At 45.1% G+C, this 20794-nt stretch overlaps 2 protein-coding genes across 5 annotated transcripts; one reads left to right on the forward strand and one right to left on the reverse strand.

The window, feature by feature from the left end:
• The first annotated feature begins 2637 nt into the window (after positions 1 to 2637).
• On the forward strand, positions 2638 to 20792 carry LOC111067864 (FH1/FH2 domain-containing protein 3). 4 transcript variants are annotated; one of them, XR_005967673.1, is made up of 17 exons: positions 2638 to 2923; positions 9272 to 9381; positions 11642 to 11700; positions 11773 to 11957; positions 12026 to 12249; positions 12323 to 12544; positions 12609 to 12868; positions 12935 to 13072; positions 13265 to 14011; positions 14188 to 14398; positions 16406 to 16787; positions 16886 to 17033; positions 17857 to 18197; positions 18261 to 18976; positions 19041 to 19267; positions 19767 to 19933; positions 20186 to 20792. XR_005967673.1 is itself a non-coding variant. In XM_022357196.2 (16 exons), the coding sequence occupies exons 1-16, from the start codon at positions 2735 to 2737 to the stop codon at positions 20257 to 20259; spliced, it is 4230 nt and encodes a 1409-aa protein (XP_022212888.2). In that variant the 5' UTR covers positions 2638 to 2734; the 3' UTR covers positions 20260 to 20792. The 4 variants fall into 4 exon arrangements, 2 of the variants coding, with proteins under 2 accessions (XP_022212888.2, XP_022212887.2); XR_002607152.2 differs by having other exon boundaries at positions 2639 to 2923; positions 16886 to 17032; positions 17859 to 18197; positions 19767 to 19952; XM_022357196.2 differs by lacking the exon at positions 19767 to 19933 and having other exon boundaries at positions 16886 to 17032; positions 17859 to 18197.
• Positions 15402 to 15919, reverse strand: LOC111067868 (acyl-CoA-binding protein). The gene is made up of 2 exons (XM_022357200.2): positions 15842 to 15919; positions 15402 to 15767 (listed from the first exon to the last, which is right to left on the reverse strand). The coding sequence occupies exons 1-2, from the start codon at positions 15845 to 15847 to the stop codon at positions 15528 to 15530; spliced, it is 246 nt and encodes an 81-aa protein (XP_022212892.1). The 5' UTR covers positions 15848 to 15919; the 3' UTR covers positions 15402 to 15527.
• Positions 20793 to 20794: the final 2 nt, after the last annotated feature.

Consider the following 20794-nt stretch of genomic DNA (forward strand, 5'->3'; position numbering starts at 1 on the left):
GGCGGCCTATAAGGCTACTCATTCGAAACGTCTCCAAGTGTCTCTCCTACCTGCCCCAGGCAAAAACGCTCTTCAAGGGTATCTAAAGCTTCGAATCCCTTACCCTGTCTTTCGTGCTGTTTCTTTTTTTTTTTTGGCGTGGTTCTTTGCTGTGTGTGTTTTGGGGCACACCTGCCTTGCCTTGCCGCCTGGCTGTCAGAAGGAAGCCCCGGCAAGGGTCCATTCCATCCGGCTGTAACCTGTCTCTCTCGAAGCCTCGCCTGCCCTCTGCCAACGCATTCTCCAGTCTTTCAATTAAACTTTAACTCTTTTGACTCTTTTTTATATTTTTTTATTTCTCTGCTGTCCCCCGCCCCCTGTGATAACTTCCTTTCTGTGCCCTCAAGTCTTGCCCCACCCTTTAGACCTCAGTGCCGGACTCCCAGGTCCGCTCTTAATGACTTGACTTTTATTTTATTTCTCATTTCGTTCGTTCAACAGAACGAAACCCCTCTCAACGGCTATCGTCTCGGCTCGCGGGAGTCTCTGTTGAACAGCTGTTTACGTTTACACAATATTCTTGGCTTGGCTTTTGTGTTTTTTTGTCTTTTGTTAACCGTTTTTATTGGCCTTTTTTATGGCTTTCGCCTTTATTTTTGTGTGCTGTGTTTCCCTGTGTTTATTTCGCATTCGCTGCTTCGCAATGAATTATTGCAATTAGGCGCGATGTTTTCTGTATTTTTTTGTGGTTTTTTAAAAGCCGCCGCCGCCGCTACCGTTATTGCCATCGTATTGGCCATCGCATCTGTGAAAAATGCTTTGAGTTAGTGGCTAAAATACAAAATAATTACATGTTGTACGTACGCGAGTATTTAACAGTAGTACGAACGTGCAGCGTGTTTGTGCAACGTCTTGGACAAATTACCAAATTGGTGGCCAAGCCCAGGCCCCTCCCCCTCCCCTCCTCGAGAATCTGTAGAATGAATAATGGTTTGAAAGGTTGTTCTCCACCTAATTGATTTGAGGAAATACATGATGAAGAAAGCTAATACTCGATGGGTACTCGGGGGCTGTTTGTCTTTGTAACGCAGGGTTCTCACATTTAAGTCAAGCAAAAGATAATTTTAGTCGTAAAACATTTTGTATAGCCTTCTCTGCTTTAGTATTTTAGTATTTCTAGAGTTACTAATTAATTGAACCTGAATATCTGAATGAAAAGGCAACCAATATATCTGAAATACTTTCCAAAATAATACATAATACGAACAAAATACTATGCGATCTCTCATAACATTTGTCGCGCACTTGGTGGCCTCACCCATTTCCTAACCATCGTTCGGACCACCTCCAGACTCGAGACTAGAGTTCAATGTCAGTCGTCTGCAGTGAGCAGTGAGCAGCGACAGACAAGTGTGTGTTTGAGCAGAGTCCAACTTCAAGTCCAAGTCCAATTTTGAAGACGAGACAGAGACCAAACTGCGGCAGCCAACGGGCGTCCATTAGAGTCACGTTATGTGGAGGGAGCTACCGTAGACGGCTACTGGGACCGACCGCTACAAGACGACACTTAAGAACCTCGTTAACAGACGAACTGACGAACAGAAGACCCTCGGCGCTGGCCCGTAAACCACAGACAGAAAGACCAGACGTACAGACAGACAGAAACCAAGCTCTGTGCTGAGTGTAGTAGTGCTCGTACTCACTGTGTCTTGCATATTTGCATAAAACCCAGAAAAACAGCAGACAAGACATTTAGCGGTACTCCCACAGCGGAGACGTTACCTTCTTTGAGGCCCGTCGATTTGGTTTCGATTTGAGGCAATGTCCCCTGAATGCCTGATGATGATGATGATTAAAAACCAAACCACTACTGGGGCGGGTACTGACATTGAATTCGAAAAAGTTACACAACAATCATCATCATCATCGCATGATCATGATCATTACTGAACCAGAAATCCAAAGACAAATATTTAAACAAATACAAAAAGAGAAGAAAATAAAAGCAAAATAAAAGAAAGAAAGGAGAGCGATCCGGTTCGGCATATCAATTATGCTACGGGCGGGGGGGAGTGGGGCTGAATGTGAATGTGACTACAATACTGTGGAGTGTTACTGTATAGTGGGCGTGGCTTTTGAACAATTTTGCAATATTTAGCATAAAATTGCGCAACATGCGTGTGTTGCCGTTTCCTCAGCCAAAAGACCAAAAGACACCAACTGCCAAACAATTATGCAACAATTTGGTATACCTCTGGCAAGGGGTATGACGATTTTAATAAGATTAACGACCGTTAAGACCGTTCTGTATGCTGCATGAAGGGTAGGATCACAATATTCCATAGGAATTATCTAGATTAAAAATTTCAAAAAAAAATCTCTGTTATTTATCATAGATAAGATAAATTTCACAGGGTATCCATTGTTTCGATAGATCTCCCCCTGAAACTCTGTCCCTGTGTCTTGTGTGTTTTTGTGTGATTTAAATTCGTTTCGGGGCTTGGCCCAGAGAGTGCACGTCATAAAAATCAAAATTAAAACAAATTGCAAGCCAGCGAAAAGCAAACAAATTTATGCCAATCCAAAAATCCATTTCAGTTCCAGTTCCAGTTCAAGTGAAAATGCAAATAAATAAAAGTGAGAGAAAATACCAGAAAAGTAAATAAATCAAATAAAAGAAAATCAAAAGACAAATGTGAAAAACGTGGAAGTGGAAGTGCGATCTCGAGAGACGAATGTAAATAAATTCGCCAAAATGATTGTGAAAATGGAGCCCGACGAACTAATCACCTTTCGTGTCCAGTATCTGGTGGATAGTGATCCGCTATCGGCCTGCACCGCCTTCCCCATACCGGTGCGTGCCCCCACGTATGCGTTTGCCACAACCATGCCACTGGCCACGCAGATCGGCACCATTCTCAGGCTGTTGAATGCCCCACAAAGTGTAAGCAATAAGACAATGCATCTTTCTTTCCTTATTTCTTTTATATAAATACATATTATCCGTATTTATAACTGGCTTTAGCTTATCAGCCTTCAGCCTTATCGCAAAGTCTGAATCTTTTAGCCGAAAAAAAACAGGCTACTCGTACAAAAATCTTTTGTATATGAAAAGGCATTAACTCTTTTAACGTCGCATTTACGAGATACTTTCCGTATACATTAAGAAGTATGTATAGGCATTATCGAGATCGTTGGCTATTTTTTTTGTTAGTATTCTTCATAGTTTTTTTGAAGGTTTTTTTATTCTTCTTTCCCAAATTTAATATTTATTTTTATACCATGATGAAAACAGTTTTTGCACACGCAAAGCTAGCGCTTTGATGCCTGCGATGATGCTGGTTTTTGCTGATTTTGCTGATAGTGGTCCACAGTTGAAGCCATAAGTTTGTGGACAGGAGAGGGAATAAAAGTTAGCGCATTAAAAGTAATAGTTGCAAATGTTGTTTAATCCATAAAACAGTTTTATTTTCCCATTTAATTTATGAACAATTTACAACCAAAATTTTTTTTAAATATGTACGTATGTATATTAATATAATTTATTAGCTTTTGGCTGTTTTTGCATCTATCAGGAGTGATCGAATGTTCTCCCTCCTCCCCCACCCCTTGTACATTTTTTTTTTCACTTTTACCTCTCGTCCTCAAGCGCTCTTTCTCTCTGCCTCTCCCAAGCATAGCTCTCTGCTCCTTTCCTGCCAACTGTTGTTGTTGTTGTGGCTGCGAGTGTCATTCTTATTTAATTGAATTGCATTCTCCTTCTTGCCACTCCTTTCGCTGAGAACCCAAGTACTAACGAAACAAGACAGCAGCTGCTGTCTGGCTAAGAAAATCCTTAGGAAAGGCTTGGGACTTGGACTGGACCAAACGAATATCCAGAGTCTATCTAAAGTCAAAAACCTTTCAAACGCACTGTCTCTGAACTGATGGCATATACATTTTTGTATGGATATTTCGAGTTGGGCTTTTTGTGTGTGGCGGCACGGCACCCGGCAGCCGGTACCCGGTACCCCAAACCGAGACCGAGAGTCATTTGCATAGCGTGTTTAGACGCATTTATCGCTCTATATCGCCACCACATTTCGCATAAAAAGCATTATAACTCGTTTATCGTCCGCAATGGAACGATTATGTTCCTCCACAAAAAAACTAAACAAAATCTACAATTGATTTATTTTGTGAAATTTCCACATGAAAGCCAAAGATTAAACTTGGCCAGAACCAAATTGATTCGATAGAAAAGAGGGAAAAGTACAGAAAAAAAACTCTAGCCACAAATCTAAAAAAAATGTTCAAAATGGTAGAAAGGGAGAGGGAGAGATGTGAGAGTCAATTGAAGCGGAATAAGTTTTATTTGTGGAAAATCAGAAAAGAGGAAAGAGCGTTGAAATGGAAAGAACCACAAAACCAACAAAAACAAAAAACAAATGGAAAATCTGCTAAAATGGTAATTGGTAAATAACAGAAGAAAAACTTATCAACCAAGAACACAAATAAAACAAACAAAAGGTTTAGTTCTGGAAAAAAGAGAGAGCGAGAGAGGGAGTGAGAGAGAGAGAGAGAGAGATAGATAGGGATAGATACAACAGAGACAAGGAAGTAAAGTGTTTTAGCATGTTCTAAACCCGTACTTATTACAATATTTTATTCCCGAACCGAACAAATGATGCATTGCCAATGGACGGGCATGCCAATGACCGACCCTTTCCACTGAGCTAGACGATTCAGCGATCCCGGCCAGAAGACAATGGCAGATGGCAATGGCGAGGGATTGGCTCCACAGATCCACTGGCGGGCGGGGAAGAGCAAGCCCGGCTCTGAGCCAGCCCCGGGCTGGGCTAACTTATTGCTATCGCACAATCTGTGGCAACTAATAGGAAGTTGGGGCAGCAGGCAGAAAACCCCAGACCACAGACCCCAGAGCCGAGAGACGAGAGCCAAGAGCCAAGAGCCAGAGCCACAGTCGGAGCACAGTCGGGGCCGGCTCTCTTTTCTGGGCGCATTGTGAAAGCCATGGCCAGCAATTATCTAAGCCTGCCATTGTTTGCCCCTGCAACGAGTGGCATCGCGCTGCCTGCTGCCTGCCTGACTTTGACTAATTTGCAAAAAAGCCACTAAGGAGCATCGAACAGCCAGCCTCCCCATTCGTAGAGGCACCACCACCAGCCACCAGCCACCAGCCACTGCCTGTCATCTGTCATCCAGAGTGGGGCAGAGCAGAGCAGAGCAGGCCGCAAGGATACGTAAATCTTGACAAGCGGCGGCAATAAATTCTAATGAGCAAATCGCAAAAGGAAGTGTTCTGGCTTCCAGCTTCTATATCCAGTGTGCTCAGGATGTTGTCGGAGGCAGATTTATGTGGCAGGCTTCGGCATCCAAATCGGCATCAGCAGTCGCGGCGGCAGCTGTAAATGCCATTTGTCCAATTAGTCAGCAAACGGAGAGCTTTGCTGCCGGCCTGCCGACTGCTGCTGACTGCTTCTACTCCTCCTATCGGCAGTTCCACCATGCATGCAACTTGTTAAATTTAGCGCATTACAATAGATTCATAAATTTTCGCCCCACCGATCGCCTAATCTCCAGCGATGACATCAGTGGCGCGGGACAGTGCGGACAGATTCGAGAACCCACAAAAGTTAAAAATATAAATAATCATGCGAGTAGTAGTCGTTGTGGCTGGCCAATGAAACGATATGATACTCAATACTGTGGAGGGTATAGGGTATAATAGGGTATATCTGTTTGTATATATATTTTTAAGATTCTTCAAACACGAAAACAGCAGAAAGAGGGGAACGGAACAGCAGGAGACAGAGGTGTTAGGGAAAAGGAAAAGCTCTATGCTGGAGAAAACCTTAAAACGTCAAGAAATTATGTCTGAGTAAATAAAGAAAACTGCCAAAAATATTTTATATATTTTTGCCAGAACCTTTATAGGCAGTATCTACCCATTCGACTACATTTAATGATATTTGCTAATGTTTTGATTTGAATTTATTTTGTTATTCTTACTGCCAATTATTTCTCGGTTGACTGTTTCTTCGCGTCATTCAGAACAGAACAGAACAGAATTAGAGATAAGCATATAGGGAGTACGCGTGTTCAATTGAATGGCCAATGGAAATGGAAACCCAGCAACAAAAAAGACAACAAAGACTATAGCCACAATTAAACTACAAAAAAAGTCAAACAATTCATTGAAAAAAAAAAACGTTCAAAGAAGGCAAAGCCAAAGGCAAAAGCTCATTAAAATAAAAAAAAAAACCAATTAAATTATTTATAGTAAATAAATAAATTAATCCGTTATATTGAGAGCATTGCGTCATTTACATGTGTCATTCACACGGATTGAAATACACTCGGTACTATTTGTTGTAGCTGCATTCAAAGTCAATCAAAATCATTGACTTGTAGAGGGCTTGACCCGGGGCGAAACTTTTCCATTATCTTTTTGCGATTTAATTGTTGGTCAAATATTTGAACCACGCGGAGACACTTCTCTCTTCTGGTTATTTGCCTTACAAATTTGCACAGCGATTTCTTCTGTATACATATATTTTCCCTTTGAAGTTATGCTTGGTTTTTGAATTCAATTAGCACTGGAGTCATCCATCAGATTTTGCAGTCAACCTGTGGGTCAATCAACCCTGATTGATGTGAAAGCAAAAGTGTATTAGTCACTGAAACCGACGACAAGGTTAACAATTTAACGCTCTTTGTTGGGTTTTATTTAGATTGTGAGTGGGCTGACCTTTGATCCCAATTTGTTTGTGAAAAGTAGAGACTGGTGAAGGAAGAAATCGTTTTGGTGGATTTTATTAGAGTTTGACAATGATTTTTATTCTATGGTCATCCTTGTTCTAACTCCTAAAATGCGGAACGGAGCTTTTCTAACTGGGTTTTAAAGTCAATTTTTTTTTAGCTCGTTAGGCTTATAATACAGAGTTGGAAGTTGCTTCTTATTTCCAATTCGAGAGCTATTTTTTAGTTGAGCTTTAAAATAATTTTAAAACTTAACTTTAATGTAGCGTTCATTATAATATAACCTTTAAAGTAGATTATTTTTTAAGCTAAAAAAGAATCAACTATGTACAAAATATTAGGCCTATATTTCTATCCAATTTACCAAATTAGTCACATATTCATCCGTATTTAATAGCTCTAACAAATATAATCCCATATAATGAATATTTTCATACATAAATCCCATCATTAGTCTGTCCTGAAAAAAGAGAAGCAGATCCATATGTCATCTCTTCATTATAGCCAACAAATTACTTTTTATTATTGTATATGTCTCTTTTTTTCTACAAAAAATAATTCAATTATAATTAATCAAAATGAATATCCAATTTGTTATCTCGCCAAAAAAAAGTCGTCAACGACGAATTTACAGGGCTGTCAATAATATAAAAAATATTTATTTATTTTCCTAAACATATTGGATCTATCGTTTTGTTGATTTTATAGTTTATTTTACCCCACGTTTTTTTTTTACAATATATTTTCTCCTCGTTGATTTTTATGCTCGCGCGCGCTCCCCCCTTAAGTGTGTCAATGGCCACATTTATGTGTGTGTTTTTTGTTTGGCCAAAAATCATTTTGATTAAAAATCTTGTCATGCTTCACTCAAAATAAAAAATCAAAGCCAAAAAGGCGACCGATATAAAAATTTGCATAGAGCTGTGAATGAGCGAAACGGAATGAATGAATGAACGAATGAACAAACGAATATGAAAGACGGAACATAAATAAATCATAAAAACGTTTCCAAGCTATAGTTTTTTGCTTGTATTTGGAAGCAGAAAGCTGGAGGCCAATATTTGCTTTGATTTTAATTGCCCGCCCCGACAGATCACTTATATAAAGATCGGCTGTGTTTATATAGTAGACTAAAGCACGCATTTGACACATAATTTGAATGTTGTCTCTGCTCCTCTGCCTCCTTTAGGGCAAACAACGATCAATGACGGAATGAATGATAGACGACGACCCAAAACGTTGCTCTAGAAAGTTTTTGTTGAATGCCTCAGCCAGTAGAAGTCAGTAGAAAATTTGCTCAAGAGGCTTCGAGAGTGGGTCCGCTCTTCTTCTCTTTTTGTTTGTTTGATAAGAAAACGTGATTCGTACGAGACTGCATGGCATGGCACGACGCACTGACTTTTTGGGTAAACAAAACCTATCAAGTGCTGACGAGTCATTTAACTAGGAAAAGACTCATTTGCGTTAAGGTAAAATTCTCATATTTATAGACTAGGCTGATAGGGTTCTATGAAATGCAGTATTAGATTTAAATGCGTAAATTCATAAGAAAACTAAAAAATTTTCCCAAAAGTCATTGAATAAGTCTTTAAAAAGGAATGATCTCTGTTCGTGTGATTAAAAATGGGAAATTAGTACAGGAAATTGACATCATAGAACTCATGTCTCCTCGCTGTAAAGGGTCGAAAGAAAGTCACAAGAGAATGAACCCAGAACCAAACCCAAACCCAAACCTTAACTTCCAGCTAATGCTGGGTGCAGCCCAAAGATGGAAAGACTTGTCTCGTCTGTGTAATCTTCCACCCGGATGACGGGCAATATTCTCAGATGCTGCTGCTGCTGTTTTCACACATTAAGCATTAAGCATCGACACAGATATAATAGCATGTTGTACCCGGTAATTGTTCTGTAAATGCAGAAATAATTACTTTCAATGCGCCAATAAACACAACGAGACACAAGAAGAGTTGGTCTGTCCGCCGTCAATCAGCGAGCGCATTTGTGCACGCAGCAGGAGCTTGATCAATCAGGCAGCCAAGGCAATCAGCGGCTTGAAAGAAAACTGAAAGCAGAGAAAAGTAGGTGACCGACCAGCCACAGCCAGCCAGCCAGCCAGTCGACGCGTCATCTCTTGGCCAGCCATCAACTTGGTCTTGGACTCCGACTTTGGCTGCTGCTGTTGCCCGATGTCGGCCTCAATGTTGGCCTAAACGAAATCGACTGCAGACTTTCAATGCAACAAAACGTTCTATGGTGCAGCAGCAGCAGCACATCAACCTCTCCATCAGCAGCTTCCAAGTGTAGCCCCCATCTGCCATGCAGCATCCACCGTCCACCATCCACCATCCCGCAGCTTCTTTCTCTTTTTACTCAAAAACCGAAACCATAAACAACTTTTACTGCGTAGTGCGGTAGTGCAGTGCCTGCTGCTGCTGCTGCTGATGCTGCCATTTACTTTTAGCCAGACTTTAATTATAATTGCCGGCGAAACTAAGCATCTGTCTCCTTCTCTTTTCTACTCTCATTGCAGATCGATGATGCAGCCATTCAGGTGTACAAGGATGGGGACTATGGTGCCTATTTGGACCTGGAATCATCGCTGGCCGAACAGACCGAGGAGATCGAGGGCCTGAACGCGAGGTGAGTGCAGTGAATGGAGAACAAAACACACACACAATTATCTCCCTCTTCCTCCTGTGTGTGTGTTTGTGTGTGGGATGATCGGTGGACACTAACGAATTGTCAACCCACATGTTGGTGGCAGAGTCAGTGGACACCTGGCGCAATCAAGGCAGCCCAGCCACACAGCCTGACGCTGCCACCCACCACTCGGGCAAACACAAAAATTTGTCAGAGAATTTTCACTTTTGCTGCTGCTGCTGCTTACCTTGAACCCATTTTCCCCTGCTCATTTTCGGGAAAGTCTGAGCAGCTTTGGGAAATGTTGAACCAGTCTTCACGCTGTCCCCTGTGTCCTCCTTTGGGTTACTGGGGCACCAGATCGTGGGTGGCTCTCTTTCTCTGTCTCTCTCTCTCTCTCTCCCTATCTGTCTGTCAGCCTTTCACCGAAATGCCACATATTACACATACGCCATGGCGGTCGGATCGCCTACTCCTTGACCATATCTGACTCCCATCTCAGGGGGGGATTTGCTAATAAAGTTATTTGACTGTCTCTCGCAAATACATACATACATACTCGTATCTGTGTGGCAGGCAGGCGGGCAGGCAGGCACACACAGGAAACGGACTCTCTGACTGTGCTCCAGACATTTGCATGCCACGACATTGCTACGTGCAACTTGTTGCTGCTGCTGCTGCTGCTGGTGCTGCGACTGTCTCTTGCAACTCTTGCAGTTAATTTGCATTTAATCCGCGCACAAACAACACAACGTACAGCCAAGGGTATGGGTACTGCCACATTTTGATGTCGTTGCTGTTGTTGAACCTCTGCCTCCTCCAGTCGTTATATGTGTATATATTTTTTTGTTTGTCAGAGTTTTGAGCGCTTTTTCTCATAACTGGCATTGCATATAAAGTACATTTCTCAACAAATACCCCTCGAGGTGGCAGTGGAAAGGATGTGATCGACTGGAGAGAACAGACCAGTGTGGGGATCTATGAAAAGAACGTGGAATATCTCATCCGTTTGAAGCTGACTAGCGGTCGGGTGGCTGCTGCCTTTAGAGGTACTCGCCAGTCGTTCATCTTGTGATACTTTTGATAGTTGTTTTGTTGCTGCTTTATTTATTTATTTCGCGGCCAGAGCAGAGCCAAAGCCAGAGCCCCGTGTGGAACGTGATGTCATGACAAAAAGGCATCAGCAGCAGCAGCAACAGCAGCAACAGCAGGGCAGGCGCTAAAGCAGAGCTGTCCGCCAAGACAGACAGACAGACAGACAAAAGAAAAATGATGTACGCGATGGGGCACAAGTGTCAAAGTAGAAGAACACAACACAGTAAAACACAAAAAGATGGCTTAAAGAAGAGGCGGCTCAAAAGAAGGAAGGCTTAAAGTCATAACCGTACCAGGGGCAAGCAGTGTGGTTCAAAGTCAATGTTCTGAAGTTGCTTAACCTCTCTGGGCACTGGCACTGGCACCTGGATAACTGCCAGTCTATTTCTGACTTTCACTTCATCCATCCCATCCCATCCATCGCATCCATCAGTCATAAGCCGGGAAGGAGGAGGTGGCCTGGCTCCTGGCTCCTAGCATCCTGGCATTGATGCTTTGCAAATTATAACGTAAATGTCGCCGCGTCTGCGCAAATTGCAGCCACTTTGCAGCGTTTGAAGGGGGCACCCATTTACGAGTCGGCGATTGGCGCCAATGAGAGTGGTCTGGGGCCCGTCCTTTGGGCCACTAATCATGCTTATCGCATTAGTCATGGCAGCGCGCTTGCATGCAAATCATGCGCCTCATGTGCCGCATCAAAATTCCGCAGAGAAGTCTGCAGAAAGACAGAGAGAGAGAGAGAGAGAGAGGCACCCAGAGGTAGAGGCAGAGGCAGAGGCAGAGACAGAGACATGTGTGGTGCTGAAAACCTTTATTATTATTATGAATTCTTGCCTGTATTCCGATTCCAAGTCCGACTCCCAGTGTGTGTGTTCCTCATAGTCCATTTTCAATTATCTGCGTCGTTGGTTATTATTTTTACGAGTATTATGACCACCAGAAGAACAGATCACAGCAGAACAGGGCACAGGGAAGGGCAAGCAGCAAGCAGCAAAACAGCGGGTAATCAATGCTCTTTTTGGCTGGTCAATGAACCCCCCTGCCATTCGAATGGGGAGCCCCAGAGTGTGCCATGACAAACAAATGTTTCTGTGCAATTCAATTCAATTCAATTAAATTGAATTAATTTCTTTATTTTATATTTTATATATTTTGAACTGAACAGTCGCAAGAACTCGCTGGTGGTACGCACCCAACTGAACGTACGCGTGCATTCGATTATTGGTAAGTGACCAAAACAATTTAAACAGAAAAAACACATTCTTATTCTATAATGGGAAAACTTTTTTCTGGCAGAAAAACTACTCTCATCGGAGGGCAGCGACCTGCGACGTGCGCTGTTCTCATTGAAGCAGGTGTTCCAGGAGGATAAGGATCTGGTGCATGCCTTTGTGGCCCTCGGCGGCCTCAATTGTCTGGTGCGCGTGGGCAATTGTGCAAATCAAAACTATCAGAATTATATACTGCGTGCCCTCGGACAGGTAAGCAGATCCCAAAGATCTCGAGAGCCAATCTAGGGATAATTATGTCATGTTTGCTGTTGCTTTAGGTCATGCTCTATGTGGATGGAATGAACGGCGTGATGAAGCATGAGCCGACAATGCAATGGCTATACTCATTGATTGCCTCCAATTACCGATCCGTGGTGAAGACGGCACTCAAGCTGTTGCTGGTCTTTGTCGAATATGCCGAGTCCAATTGCTATGTGCTGGTCAGTGCCATACACGCGGTGGATGCCACACAGGGAACGCTGCCATGGTCCAACATAATGAGGTATACTTTTGGGCAGCATATCCACATTAGAGATGGAACTACATTCACATTCATTATGTTCTCATTTCTACAGACTGCTCAAGGACTATGACAATGCGGATGCCGAACTGGTGATCTATGCCACATCGCTGATCAACAAAACCCTCGCGGGCCTCAACGATCAGGACACGTTCTACGACGAGAGCGACCTGCTGGAGCAGCAGGGCATGGAGACGGTCATTCGGCGCTACATGTCCAAGCCGGGCACTGATCTGGATCTGCTCGATCAGCTGCAACTCTATGAGGCTGTGCTCAAGTGGGTGTGCTCAGGCTCTATCCAAAGTATTTTAGCCACAGAACTAATGCTCCCTCTGTAACAGATTCGAAGATGGTGAATCGGACGGGCAGCGGCTGCCGCAGAACTCCATGCGCAAGACGCAGCGCTATCGGCCGGGCACGAACACCACGGAGCGGCGTAAGTCGCGTCGCCACAGCACCGACAACAGTCCGGCGCCCATCACCAAGGTCCTGCCCACCACAATGCTGCGTATGACGCCCACCCAGGGCACCCTGGACGAGGACAGTTCGGGCTCCACCAACTCCACGGAGTTCAGTGGCGGCCTGTTCAACGAGAAGAAGCGTAAGCAACCAATCAGGATGTCCCTTTGGCAATCAGAGCACTAATATCCTTTCGGTTTTCGTTTAGCACGCGACGGTGCGGGCGTCACGCCCGGTTTGAGGCGTCGTCGCGAGCGAGCGGAGCGGCACAAGAGCTTCCTCAAGGAGCAGCAGGAGGCAGCGGCCAATGGCATATTTGCCGCACTGGAGCAGCGCGAGGGTCTGGGTGAGTGCGTGCCACGCAAAGTTGCACCAGGATAACGCAAAGGCTTCTCTGTACAGGCTGCTTACTAACTTTTGATTCTCTCTCCCCCACAACCAATGCTAATCACTCCATCTATCCGTGTGTGTATCCGTGTTTGTCCCGCTGTTGCCTCACCCGCTGATCATAAATGCTAACCGCCACAAAAACCAAAAGGCCAAATCGTAACAGCCATTCCTGCCACCATACAAAGCGGCGACAGTCCGCCGCAGTCATTGCAACACGAGCTGCCGCAGCCTCAGCTGCAGCCTCAGCCGCAGCCATGCAACAATAATATCAGCAGCAGCAACAGCAACAGCAACTGCAACAGCAACAATGATACGCCCAACAACAGCCTGCTGCTGAGTCCCAGCAAACAGCTGCTGAGCGGCAGCCACAGCATCTCGATCATCAACAACAGCTTCGACAAGGCCAACAACAATAACACCAATAACCAGAACGAGTTCCTCACGAAAAAGAATCTGTTCCGCGAACGGAACGCCACGGTGATCAACGGGATCATGAAGAACATCCAGCAGACGGACAGTGGCTACAAGAAGTACGAGAACGATGCCAATCGCCTGAACAACTACTACACGCAGATGAGTCAATCGCCCAAGCATCAGCAGCAGCAGCAGCAGCAGCAGCAACAGGATCCCGAGGATGTCCTGCTGAGTCCCAAGAAGCCGCTGAATGCCTCAGGCTTTGATTTTACGGCCGTTCCGCTTAGCTCCACGCCGGTCAAGGGCGACATACTGCCAGAAACAGAGCCGCTGAGTCCCATACGGAAACCCATTGCAATGGTGGCGCCACCACCGCCTCCGCCACCGCCGCCACCGCCACCCGGCTGGTGGCATGCCCCCATTGGCAGCATTCCAGCCAGAACCCTAACCAGTACTAACCCCGCTGTGGATACCCCAACAGGTGGGTGCCGTGTGCTCTCCGAGGAGAGTGTTGCCTACTCTCGAGCGCTGCCAAGACATGTCCATCACTCCATTTCACAGCCGCCGCTGCATACTTTTCTGTGTGCCCAATAACTGCGGATAAATTCATTATTATTATTACAAATGTTTGTTCTCCTCCCCCCCACCCATACACAGATATTGACAGCGAGGGGAAGCAGCAACTGCTGCAGCTGCAGCTGAAGCGCGATCACACGGTCAAGGATCTGACACAGAAGCTGAGCAACCTGCCCACAAGTCCCACACAGGAGCCTGGCAGTCGCTCGGCCATTGTCGGCGACATGTCCGGCCTCATATCGAAAGCCAAAGAGGGACTGGCCAAGAGCAAAAGCAAGGGAGAAATATCAAGGTGAGCTATGCAGCATTACAATTCCAGGATCGTGTAAACACTTTCTTAGAGTGGAGGCAAAATCGTATGACTTTTGGTGGTCTGTTAGAGGCAGGCTATGCCATGAGTAAGGCACGACTTTAGCCCCGCCCCCAAGTAGTAGTCATTCATGACTATATAAAGTCCATAACTGAGTCAGAATTTTGACTCTTGGAACTTGCCTCTTGAGAACTTTCTTCCCCCCTTCTGCCTCTTGAATCCGATTAGAAGCTCGTGCCGTGCGGTGCTTGGGGTGCTTGCAGGCTGGATGGTACTATTTCTGGTTTACGAGCATATATGGCGCCACGTAGCTATTGCCGCGATAAGAATTTAGGGCAAGCAATCCCCGTGCATCGGGCGACTGCACGAGCAAAGATATAGACGTGTCCGTGCGAGGGTTTGACTCTTTTGTGGAATCACCTGCTACTTGGATCTCTCATCCATTATATGCCTGACCTGTGGAAGAGAAAGCTCCTGCCTACAAATGATTATGCTAGAATTCCTGACACAGCGGATCCGGGTAGACATTGATCTACTACACTCAACGTGAATCAGAATCACAATCTACTCTCAGACTCACAATCGAACAGACATAGGCAGAAACTCAAATGGATAGCCTGAACCCACGAACAATGCTGTTGATGGGCATCAAGGAGAATGTCCAGAACATCCAAACCGAGCTACGAGTCCTGCGCCAGGGGGGCTTGCCAGACGAGGAGCTGGACATAATCAGTCAGAACCGTATAGTTGAGCTGATTACCCAGCAAATACACAACACAGACATTTTACTCGGGGTTCTGAGGGATATGAACGCTGAACCCACCGATCTTGAGAGCTTAGAGGTTCAGATACAGCTGGCCATGGACGTGAGTCGGATTCAGAGCGTGTAGAGCTCTACCGAAGGCAGAACCTCCATAATAATACCACCGTTTGACGGGAAAACAGCCCCAACTGCTGCAAGGGGCAGCTATAAAAATACTTAATCTCAGAGAACCAATAAAAACTATTGGCTAAACAAGATTTATTGCCGGATCAAAGACAAAGTTGTTGCTCAGGGACGTGGGGCAGGGGGACAGTGGTAAAGGGGTACAGGGGGGAGTCTAGCTATAGCTTATCCGTAGATGGGATCGTATTTCTCGTACAGGGCAGTGTAGGCGGCCTTGGCGGCATCAACGGACAGTCCCTTGCGGCTCAGCCAGGCATCGTACTTGGCAGCACCCTCAGCATCGGCGGGCTTCTCGATGGCAATATCGCCCTCATGGATCTGCTTGTAGAGGCCATAGAACTCCAGGTAAACCTCCGTTGGGGGCTTCTTGCTGAAGGCCTTGGTCTTCTCGAGAATTGCGTTGAACTGCAATCACAAACAGAATATTTTTGGTAATGTGAATCCTAATCTTTGCGGATGCGTATCAATCCCAGACTTACATCCATGTCGTTCGAGTGAGTGAATGATTGATATTCGTGTGGCTCTCCATCTTTTATACCCAATCGAAAATCGTAGAATAGTAGAATAGTAGAAGGTGGGAACAGGAACTCTTATCTGCACGATAATGCAACCCGATAATGCGGCAGCAACAACAACAACAACAACAACGGAGAGTCCATTGTGCAAATTAATTTTTCGATTAGATTTTTTTATGTGAGAGTTTCGTAAGAGTTCAATAATTCATCCAGTCGTGGGTTTTGGTCGTCCCATATCTACCCCTCGTCATCGGAGCTCTCGAAGAAAGTAGTCTCCCGCCTTCCGCCCGCCGCCCCCCGAGTCGCCTGATTCTATCGTTATCTATGGGGACTATCTTGCTGCTGCTGCTAGGCACCAGGCGTGTCCCCACGATAAGGCTGGCTCCAAGATTATACATTTACGGCCACCACCACCATCGACTGATGGCTGATATGAGCCGGAAAGGCTGCCAAAATTATTACGAATATTACCATCACGATGACATAAAGTAATGATCTCCCCTGGATTGTATCTCCTCCCTCCCATAGATCGTCGAGTGTGGATCAGGATCAGCTGAAAAAGTCCGAGCCGAAGAAATCGGAGAACGAACTCCACTGGGAGGAGCTGGTGCGGAATATGACGCGACCCTTGAACCTCTGCGACCTGGACTTTACCGATCTGCACGACGACGATGAGAAGGATGTGCTGGCGCCACGTGGCCTGGGTGTGGGAATTCCACCCCCACCGCCGCCATTTGCCAGCGGAGGCATACTGCCACCCCCCATGATGCCGCCAGCACCCAGTTTGATCCCTCCCCCAATGTTCGGCTATGGCGGCAGCCTCACCAACAGTGTGAACAGCTCCCTGAACGGATCCGTAAACGGGGATCTGGTCAATGGGAACAACACGATCAAGAAGAACAAGAAGACGGTAGGGGAATGAAAGGAAGAGCCTCAACAACAGTTGGAAGATTAATCTCTCTCTCTCTCTCTCTCTCTCTATCTCTCTATTGTCGCTTGTTGGCACAGGTCAAGCTCTTCTGGAAGGAAGTGCGCGAAGACTTGATACCCCAGGTGGTGGGTAAGACCATTTGGGATGAGCTGCCCAACGCCAATGTGGATACCCAGAAGCTCGAGCATCTCTTTGAGTCCAGGGCCAAAGACTTGATGACCAAGGTGCGTAGACATTTCCCCTGCCCACTCCCCCATTTACAGATCTGTGTTCCTCTCTCTCCTACCCTATTCCTATCTAACGTATTGGTCAAAGGTTCTCGAACAAAAGCAATTGAATAAACCTAAACACCCCCTAGAATAAGTGTGAATAAATTACATAGCTATAGATAGTCTCTACCCCACTCTCCCACTCTCTCTCTCCCTCCCGCCCTAACGATAAGTGTTTTGTTCTTTAACGAATTATATTTGCATTCTTCTATCCCAATAATTTCTTATAAATGTCGAACGGAACGGAATGTCTGTTTTGCGGATTAAAATCAACGTAAATGTTAAACGTGTGCTAAAAACTCCAAACACTCCAAAATAATCATAATACAAACAAAAACAAAACAAAAACAAATAATAATTTCTCAATTATGTTTGCAAATGTTTTACAAATGTCTCTCTTTAGGAGGTGAGTGCCATGAAATGTTTTATACAACAAAAACTCTTTTTGTTTCTCTCTCTCTCTCTCTGTCTATATGTACATCTCACTCTCTCACTCTCACTCTTACTCACTCTCTCACTCTCTGTCTATAACTCACGATCTGTTGCCCATTTTGTTTTGTGTTTTTGGTGTTGGTTTTCTATCACTTATATACACAGCCACACACACAGCCACATAGCCACAAACAGACTCTTATATCAAAACAGAACAGACTCCACTCCACTGCACTGCACTCCACTGCACTCTCTATCTTTCCCTCACTCTCTCGTTTACTCTTTGCACCATATTGTATCTGATTTATCTTTTATGGAATTAATTAACTGTGTTTGCACCGTCTTGCAGAAACAACAAGAGCTAAACAAGAGCAAAGAGATCATTGTGCTCGATCACAAACGTTCCAATGCGATCAATATAGCAATTACGAAGCTGCCGCCACCGCGTGCCATCAAGGCGGCCATCCTGAAGATGGACGCCACTGTGGTGACCCGTGAGGGCATTGACAAGCTTCTGAATATGCTGCCAACGGATGAGGAGCGTGGCAAGATCCAAGAGGCGCAGCTGGTTAACCCAGAGCTGCCACTGGGCAGTGCCGAGCAGTTCCTCTTGACGCTGGCCTCCATCTCGGAGCTGGGGGCACGACTGAAGCTGTGGGCCTTCCGCCTGGACTTTGACAACAGTGAGGTGAGTGGAGTTTATCATTAATCCTCTCAAAAACCAAATTTGATTGATTTTGTTCACTTGCAGAAGGAAATTGCCGAACCGCTGATGGATCTCAAGCAAGGCATTGAGATCTTGCGTCAGAATCGCACCTTCCGCAGCATTCTCTCGACGCTGCTGTCCGTGGGCATCTTCCTGAATGGCGCCCCCGTCAAGGGCTTCCAGATCGAGTATCTGGCCAAGGTGCCGGAGGTGAAGGACACCGTGCACAAGCACTCGCTGCTGCACCATCTCTGCCACATGGTCATGGAGTCGAGCAGCGACACGAGTGATCTGTACTCGGAAATCGGTCCCATAACGCGTGCCTCCAAGGCCGACTTTGCCGACCTGGCCCACAACCTTACCCAGCTGGAGTCCGAGTGCAAGGCCTCCTGGGATCGCCTCAAAGTGATAGCCAAACACGACTGCCCCCCACCGCTGAAGCAGAAGCTCGTGGACTTCCTGGCCGATTGTGCGGAGCGCATAATCATCCTGCAGATCGTACATCGGCGCGTGATGAACCGATATCGCAAGTTCCTGCTCTGGCTGGGCATGCCCCAGCACAGTGTGGCCGAGTCCCGGCCGAATGAGTTCTGCCGCACCCTGTCCGAGTTCGCTTTGGAGTATCGCACGACCAGGGAGCGGGTGCAGCAGCAGCTCGAGAAGAAGGCCAATCATCGCGAGCGCAATAAGACGCGTGGCAAGCTGATCATCGATATGGCCAAGTTCAAGACCAAAGAGGATGTGGCCGACGCAGAGTTGAAGTGGGTTCAGAAGAGAGGACTCCTCATAGGCCAAAGTTTACTTAATTGAATTTCCCCTTTGCAGAACCCTTCTGGGCACACCCAGCGCGGATCAGGCCGATGGCACACTCACCTGGCGACGTCGTCGGGCCGAGCAACTGCGCTCACCCATTGCCCGCCAGAGCGAGGAGCAGTTCACCGATGGCGATGACGAGATACTCGAATCTCTGGTCAAGACCGCCACCAAGGCGCCGGGCACACGCACCACGCCCAGGGAGCGCAAGCGGACGCGTAATGCGGATCGCAAATCATGTGAGTTCATCACTTCCATGCACGATATATTCCCAGAACCTCACCGAAGAATACAGATTTAATGCAAAAGGTGTTGGTCTATCTTTTCGACACACACACACACACACACACAGCGCGGTATATGTACAATAACCTTTAGCTGGACACACACACCCACACACACGAAAGAGTCTACAACCAGCGACAATTATAAATATATATCAATCAATCAATCAATCAATCAAAGTACACCTCCAAAAAATTCCCACACGAAATTCCAAATTCACGAAACTCCCCCTGCCCCCTGTATTACCAAAGCTTTTTGGCCATTTATCCAACTGAAATTTCCCCACCTAATGGAAGCTTTCGTTTTGCCAGCTTTTAGCATACAAATCTGTTGCCTATATTGGGTTTTAATTTTTTTGTTTTTCACTTTGTTTTCTCACCATTAACGCACCATTTTACAAACAAAAAATATATCAAAAATATATATATATACATATATTGACAATCGGAGAAGTGAAGCGCAGCCGCACGCGAGAAGGATTCACAGTTGAAAGAGCACCATCGCCATAGAAACCGAAATGCTGTGTTCAGCGCTAACCGTAACCGTTACCGTTAGTGTTAACAGTAGCCGTAACCGTAACCGTTACCGTTACCGAAAGAGAACAGCCAAACTGTTTTTTTGTAGGTCTTACCTTTTTTGGTTAGTGAATTAAATTCTGTTTTCAATATTTTATTTTTTGTTTGTTCATTTTGGAATTTTTGTATTTTGTTTACGGAAATGCTATAAATTTTCTCGGCATGATTTTAACAGGCCCCTCAAATGCATGTCTCGTGTAGCCTAACTTCAGCATGAGAACCTTAATACATTTATGTCAATCCAATCAATAATCCAACTGAAATAATATTCTAATAATTTATTGTATGCTTTTTCAGTGCGACGGACGCTTAAGAACGGTCTGACCGATGAGGAGAAACAGCATGTGGCTGCCTTGATACAAACCTATTAGGATCTAGACAGATGTATATTTCCATTGAGAGATACCGATCCCCCCTCGCCACACGCCCCCACGACCACACTCGCCCAGTGATGTCACAAATCGGGCTATGCGCGCAACAGACTGAAATTGGCGATCTCGGACGAGCAGAGCAGCAAGCGAAACCCCCAGAAAAATCCTCCTTTTATACGACACACCACATCACAAGCATCACAACAACAACAACAAAATAACGAAAATGTCCTTAAAAGAATGCGTTTTTCATAGTGTTTCTATCCTGTTATTAATATTATTATTTAAATTTTGTTTTTGCTTCGGCCAAGTATTATTAATTAAACGTAATCTGTATTAATAGATGGAAACGATTTTAATGTTAGACATTTTTCAAATTGCTACACAATTTCGATACGTCCCCCGATATGACTTTTAAATTATACCAAAATGTCACAAAGTTTTTGTGGGCTACTTAAATTAACTTAAACTAGGAGAAAACTTATGACTACCTTAACTACGAATCCAATCAATAAATAAAGTTATTTATTATAAT

This window comes from Drosophila obscura, unplaced genomic scaffold (genome assembly GCF_018151105.1).
Source record: "Drosophila obscura isolate BZ-5 IFL unplaced genomic scaffold, ASM1815110v1 contig_181, whole genome shotgun sequence".
NCBI classification, from domain to species: domain Eukaryota; kingdom Metazoa; phylum Arthropoda; class Insecta; order Diptera; family Drosophilidae; genus Drosophila; species Drosophila obscura.